The sequence below is a fragment of the Limulus polyphemus genome, unplaced genomic scaffold (assembly GCF_000517525.1).
Source record: "Limulus polyphemus unplaced genomic scaffold, Limulus_polyphemus-2.1.2 Scaffold660, whole genome shotgun sequence".
Classification (NCBI taxonomy): domain Eukaryota; kingdom Metazoa; phylum Arthropoda; class Merostomata; order Xiphosura; family Limulidae; genus Limulus; species Limulus polyphemus.
Window position 1 is genome coordinate 190,055 of NW_013666270.1, and position 7,434 is coordinate 197,488.

Sequence of the window (7,434 nt, forward strand, 5' to 3'; positions counted from 1 at the left end):
GAACGTCGAATCTGAATCACTTGAAATAAACACGGGGGTGCTTAACTTTTTTCCAGGTGTATATTTACAAATAACTTCTTAAACTTATTTTTCTTAAAACATAGAGCACTAAATAAAGAATTATAAAAAATAATTCTCTTCTAGTTATGAACTTTGAACACATTTTCTGCTTGCCATAGGTTGCTAAGCCTTATCAAATTTCACATATGGAGGGTGTGAAACGATATAATTTTTTAGGTCTTGTATATACATTTTGAAATAACCAGAAATCATAAATTATTATTTCAATACCATAGAATTCCACTATAATTTATTAGGCCTAGTAACTAAGCTGTATTTGGGTCTAAAAATATTGAATTTAGATCTCATTAAAGAGTTACCTTATCATTTGAAATCTGTCACAAAAAGAAAGGGTTTCCTGCATAAATACTTTGCAAAGGCTCAGAGAACCATGTGGGAGACTTTCTGAGCTTTTGATTGGTTATTCACATGTCGTAGACAGGAATAGGTGTACATAAGGAAGTGTTTTCAAAAATGTAAAGATGTGGGTGGGTCTACTGTGTTTGACCCAGTAATGTAGCAATATTTCACCAAATAGAAGACATTGGAGATTCTTATTTTAGATTCTGACTTTTCATTATTGGTAATTTGAGTTCCTAATTCGTAAGAAACTATAGGCTTTGTATTTGGACATTACAAACATCTAATTTGAACCAATGCTGTATTCAAAATACCACGTGACACACAAAAATTGATATTTAGGATTTATTTTTTAATATTTACTTTCAAATTAAGAAATTAACTAATGGATTGTACTAAAATTTGAATTATTATCTAGAATTTGATATCAAACTTATTGATACATTCATAAAATAGTAGTTCAATAAGATTTTGAATGCAAGTCAACAAACACGGACATGGCCTTTGATCCGTAGTGATAGGGTTAATTAAACAGGTTCAGGGATGACTGATCAGCTTCACCTGTCAGTTTATTTCCACCTTGTAAAATAAGGCAAAACAATCAGTAGTTTGAAGTGCAACTGCCTATTTTGTAATTTACAGATCTCAACTTATTGCCAGGAAAGTGTAAGATGTAGTGTTTGGAGACAGTCAACAGCCACTATCCAGAAAAAATGTATTAGATTTCCTATACCTGGAGTGAGAAGATTTTGTCTGTTTGTACAAAACTGTTCAAATACAAAACTATGTGTGAGAGAGTTTAATTCCACACTGAAAAGTACGATGAAAGAGAGTGAAATAATGTTTCAGTTATGTAGTTTTGCTTTCTGTTTATTTTTCAGTGTGATATTAACTTCTACTTTTTAATTTTACAGCCTGCATGCTGACAGTTCCTCACTCTAACCTATTTGTGTGTATATACTGTACAGGTGATTTTCCCATATTACTTAATAGTAATAACATTTATACAGTAGTTTATAGAACTTTTATAAATTTGTACTTTTGGATGTAATTTGTATGCTCCAATCATAGGCCTTGAATGAGCTTTCTTCTTGCATCTTTATGTTTTGCAAGAATTTTAATTAGTTTCATCTTCATAAGAAATGCACCAACAAGAGCTGATTCTGGTTCTAGAATCTTCTATTTATTCATCATTTTTCTTTGAGATATCTGGCAAGCAGTAGTCTATTCCCTTGTCTTCCCTTCTTTTCATGCTTCTCAATCTTCTATGTCTGCTGCTGCTTCTTGTTCCTTTCAACTCAGTCAAGTTGCAAAGTGTAGAAGTAAGCAGGTGGATCTACTTTAACTGCTCAATCTTGGAGTAGCTGAGTTCTTTTCTCAGGTTGGTCAAATACTAGCCCATACTTTCTGATGATCATCTCTTGCTTTTCATCAGTCTCATTGGTCCCTCTTGTGGAGTTGATTTATTTATCTATTCTCATCTCCTCAACAAATTCCTTTCTTTTTCATGTATTTGTTTCATGATCAGGTGCTATCAGCTTCTTCTGTAGCCGGTTATAGGGCTGCCTTATATGCCACCTTTGGATATGGTGGGATCCATCAAGCTCTTATCTCCAGTGTTCACAGATCTTTTCTGAGACTTTTATCTATAACAACTGGTTGTATACCTTATCCAAAGTGGGACTTTGGCTTAGTATGTTTCTTAACTTCTCCTTTTGAATTATTATTAACATTTTCACTCTGTTTTTTTTTTCAAGACATAATTTTTACTTATTTCAGGTACTAGACATTCAGATATCAATGCTGTTGATGCATCATGTATCTTCTTTTCTTGGAAGGCTCTATATTTGTATCCAGATAGAGCCTTCCTAGTTATGACATGAGCTGTTAGGAAAAGTTACCACTGTTTCTCACTTAATGCGTTACTTATCCTGACTGACTCAGTTACTCTTTCAAAGGATCAGTTTTATGTCCTGTCAGGGCTGTTTGTTGTTATCTTGCATGACCAAATGATTCAGATGGTGGGGGTATACCTTATGTTGAATCATGCTCTTCAGATGTTGCTCTGACAACTTTGACAAATTGGTTATCATAGTTAGTCAGTCTTATTTACAGTAATATACCCAACCACCTTATGAATGGATTTTATGTCATCAAAACAAAGTCTGCATTTGGTAATGTCTTTGGTGTTCTGGTCTAGTATTTTTTGGAGGATGTTCTGTAAGCTGGCATGTGACAAAAATCAAATACGTTTTTAAATGTTACTGACATTACTATCTCTTCTGCTTTTGGATTCTGTTTGGTGATACTTCAAACCAGATGAAATCCCTAACATATAAATTCATTTACACTCTTTAGAAAAAAAACAAACCTAATTGTCTCTATTTTGTAATATGAGACTGTGTGTTTAGGTAGATTTGTCAACTTAGGACCCTTGTATGTTGTCCTTTTATCTCTGATTGACCTAGACACTGTTCCACCCTCTATGCTGGTGCCTTAGAAGGTGATATAAGTGGACAGAGAATGCCATCATGTTGTGTATGGTGTCTTGGCAGATACCTTTTCCCACCTTCACAAGCATGTTCTTGCATAGCATTTCAATACACTGGAGATGTGGTAACCATTCTGTAGTGTATGTCTTGTAGCTCCAATCAGGATGTAGTATTCCATACAGCTTCATTTCTCTTTTGCTGATAGATCTGGGGAATTAGTAGAATTCAATAATGAATATATCATTGGGCTTATTCATCAGTTACTTTTAACTAATCAGTTATTCTCACATGAGACTTAGATAGTTGGAATAATGAAAAACAGTAATAATTAGAAACACTAATTTCATTTAGTTGATTATTTTCATAAAATGTATCAATTTAATTGTAATTTTGGTAATTACAAGTATATCATAGGTAATTGCTTATATTGATTAATCAAGTTAATTGCTGAGCTCTACTTGTCGCATTTTCAATTTTGGATTATGTGAACTTCAGCCTTAGGATTTCATCCAGTCACTACTTAATTCCACTGTGAATCTTCCTCATGAAGTACAGGAGAAGTCTTTGTGCTTTGACTATTGCTACCAGTCTAGCCTCCACCTAGGACCCATACGTAAGAATATGCATAGCAACCCAGGTACATCCTTGTCACTTGACCTCCTTTGATATTTTAAATAAAGAGTATTTAGGATGAAGAGGTACTCTGCTGAGAAGCACACTTTTCTTTCTGAGTGTCAACAATTCTATCCACTCAGTTCTTCCAGTTTTATCTAGTCCCATGCTTATCAATCTTGTTCTGGATTCTGCTAAAGCTGTGCTTGATCAAAAAAGCTATTGTGGTCAGGTGTGTTATCTTTGCTGTTCCAAGCTGAGCATCTGGTGATCCGATTATTTTTTATTACGACACTCTCTCGTTCCATCTAAGTATGGCTATTCTGGATTACATTATTTCAGAGGTATGTCTACCTGTTTTGAATTTTACATTATTAGAATTTAAATTAATTTCAAACCTATGTAATACATTACCACCCATCTCTCCACATTTGGAAGAAGTATTTGGAGGTTGAGTCTTATATCAAAACAATTATGGAACCTCGCATGGTTGGCTGATTTGCATATTAAAAATTGTTTAAATACATAACATCTCAGTACTCTGTATAATGTTGTCATGACTGCAAACTGTCTTTTGGTTGGAAAGTAGGGTTCGTATAAATTTCCCTGGCACTTACACAATAAATCATATTGAAGGTAAGACAATAGGAACTTTGTGTAAGGTGATGCATGTAATGCAGTATATCAAGGATATTCAGAATGAAATGAAAATGTACAGGTTTGAAAATATAAGATTACAAAACATGTTGCATTATTGATAATGTTATGATTTACTAATCATGAAAAAATATTACCCTCTGTTTTAAGATTTTTAAATATTGCTCACTTTGGAACTTATTTTTCTCTCATATTACAAATATACACAATTATGATGTGTCTGTTTTAGACAAAAGTTGCCCATTTTTGAAGCAAAAACATAAATATTTTATTTAAAAATAAGATTTGGCGTAGAAGGTAAGGATTGAAATGCATACAAGGTTTATTAGTGCATATTACAGTTTTTGACATTCACAACTCTGTATTTTGTTGATGAATATGTTCTGTCATAATTGCATATATTTAGTTGTTTTTTTTGCTGTTTACAAAATTCTATACATAAACCTAGCTAAAAGTAGGTGGTACAAATAAGTGCTTATTTTTTTTTGTTTAAAAATGTAATGATAGACTTTCATACAACTGTATTTCTGTTTGTTATTGTTTACAACTTGTTCTCCATTTTATGTTAACTTCAGTTTTGCTGTATTTCAGAGTATGTTTGATTTTTGATTTCAACACTGTGGATGTGGTGAGAAGAGGTTAATATCTAACAGCTGTACACTATCAGAGATGATGTTAGGAACTTGTTAATTACTCTAGTCAAGTGAACATCTGTTTTTGTAATCATGAAGTGCTCATCTCCGGTAATGAATTACAGAACAAAAAGCGAGTAAGTAATGATTACGTTTTGTTAGTTTAACTATATTTCAAAGATTTCTGCTGATATGAAATATATAAAAAACAATTAAATAGTAAAAGTGTGACATTTTGCTTTTAGATTGATTGTAATTCTTTATTTTACTATGTTTATTTTTACCTCATTTAATAGAGGACTGCAGATAAATAATTTTAACAGCTTCTGTTGGATCTAGCTGACAAAACTAATTAGGCCTAAAGTAACAATGAGTCTGAACTCTTGTTAAACATTGATATAGCATGAAATTTTAGCACAAAAGGACCTTTTGGTCCATTTAGGCCATCCCATCCACTAAACTAAACTTTTAAAATAAAGGCCCAACACTAGCTCTTTTCATTCAAGTCTTCATCAAGACTTCCCTTATATTTACTGCTTCCACCATACCTGAAGGCAACTCATTCCAAAAGCCAACTACCCTGTTAGAAAAAATAAAACTTTTAGCTGAAGATGATTCCTACCTTGCCAAAATTTATATTTGTGTCCCCTTGTCCTATCATTCTTACTATTAAATATGAAAAAAAGATGATGCATCAACTCTCTCAATTCCCTCAATAATCTTAAACACCTCAATTAAATCCCTTATCATTATTCTTTTTCCAAGAGAAAACATTTTCAGAAATCTTAAGCTGTTCTTGTATGACAACCTTTCCATTTCAGGTGTCCTCCTAGTAGCCTTCCTCTTACCCCTTTCCAATAATCCAGTGTCCTTCCTAAGGTAAGGAGAGCCCAAAACTGAAAACAGTACTCCAAACGTGGCCTAATCAGTGACCTATACAATGAAATTATAACCTCTTCATATTTGTTTTAAATATTTCTGTAGATACAATCTAAAATCCTATTGGCCCTACCACTAGCAACTATACACTGTTTGGATGGCTTAAGAGACTTATCAACCAGAACACAAAGATCCTTTTCATATGATAACTTGCATGCATTACCTTGCATTTATTGTAATTAAAAGCCATCTGCTATTTCAACACCCCAATTCATCAAATGACCTAAATTATGTTGAAAGCAACACCCAAGAAACAAACAACTCACTAATACATTGGTAGCGTGTTTACTATTGGATCTGAACTAGCATCATCATACAAACAGCTTAGACAACTTGCATTGGAACTTTTCACAGAGTATTGGTAGTCTAACATTCACTGAAAACAGAAGTTTGCTGTTGGGATTATCATGAAAGCTACTTAACATAATAGTTTCTCAATAATACAGCCATGCTATTGAAGGATGCATTCTGAAGTTCATTCTTATTCATATTAGTGTTCCTTATTAATTTACTTAAAAGGGTTAATGGCTTTTTGTAAATTAAAACATTTAACTTTTAGGATTTACTTCCTTTCTATGTACATATATAAATTGATACTCTAAAATAAAAACAAATGCACCATAGAAAAAAGTGGAAAAAAGTATCACTTTCCTGAAAATTGGACAATGACTTATCCATTACCAGTCATATTGCTGTGTTTCAAAATATACTTGTGTAGTTGATGACTGTGCCTTAAATATAGAGGCTAATGTTTTTCATTTTTCTAAGTCATATCAAGTAGTGGTTCTATGGTTTAGTTTTTTTATCTATATTTTTGTAACACAGAAAATTGTGTTGTATGTCTGCCTTGTCTTCAAATTGTACAATATGCAGCCTTTTAAGAATTTCCATTGGAACATAAAGCAATGCATGGTATGATAATTGTGGAATTTGATCTTCAATACTTAGCCACTTTATCTTAAACCAGAGCTTTATTTTGCTTTGATTTATTCGTACCACAATATTTATCTTAGTACGCTAACAATGTTCATATTGTAGCATTGTTTGAAAAGTTGAAGTAACATCTGGTTTATCTTTCTTGGTTTATACGAAGGAAATAAAGATAGGTCACAATGTAAGACACAATAAACAATCTTTATTATTTAAAACACAAACACAATGTGTGTAGTTCAGGGAACAAAATAGTTTGGTGGATTTGATTAGCAGAAACTGCTAATTAGTATTGAATTTGATTCGAAATTAGCTGTGGAAGCTGTCCGTGGCCTGATTCAAGGTGAGATCGAGTCCTTCATGCGGCCCAGGGGTATCTCTCCAGGAGGTACCAATTTGAATTTCCATTCTGAAACAGGATATTCCTGCTCCTTCTTTCACTAGAGCTTCCTTTCATGAAGATTCATCTGATCAGTTACCTTCTGCGCCTTTTTCTGCAGTTAGTTACGCGTGTTTGTGAAGTTTTGGAGATGCATCCAATTGCTTTTGAGTCTACCTCTGCTTTGTTGTTCGATCGTTCTCCAGAGGATTATTTAGTTTTTCCTCTATTTCCTGATACTGCTGTGCATGCAGGAAGGTTTGTAACACAATTACATGAGGGTGTTACTATGCCTCCCCGCCATTTATCTGAACAACAATTCCTGGCGTATTATCGTGAGGATGATATATATGTTTGGACACTCAAAGGTTGG

The 7,434-nt window shown here is 33.2% G+C and overlaps 1 protein-coding gene across 4 annotated transcripts in view; it reads left to right on the forward strand.

The window, feature by feature from the left end:
* LOC106459777 (circadian locomoter output cycles protein kaput-like) overlaps positions 1–7,434 on the forward strand; it is a 122,401-nt gene that overhangs the window by 15,425 nt on the left and 99,542 nt on the right. For all 4 annotated transcript variants that reach the window (XM_022386324.1, XM_022386325.1, XM_013919435.2 and 1 more), the window contains exon 2: positions 4,773–4,950. In XM_022386324.1, the coding sequence (XP_022242032.1) occupies positions 4,907–4,950 (44 nt within the window). In that variant the 5' untranslated portion in view covers positions 4,773–4,906. The remainder of the gene's footprint in view (positions 1–4,772; positions 4,951–7,434) is intronic.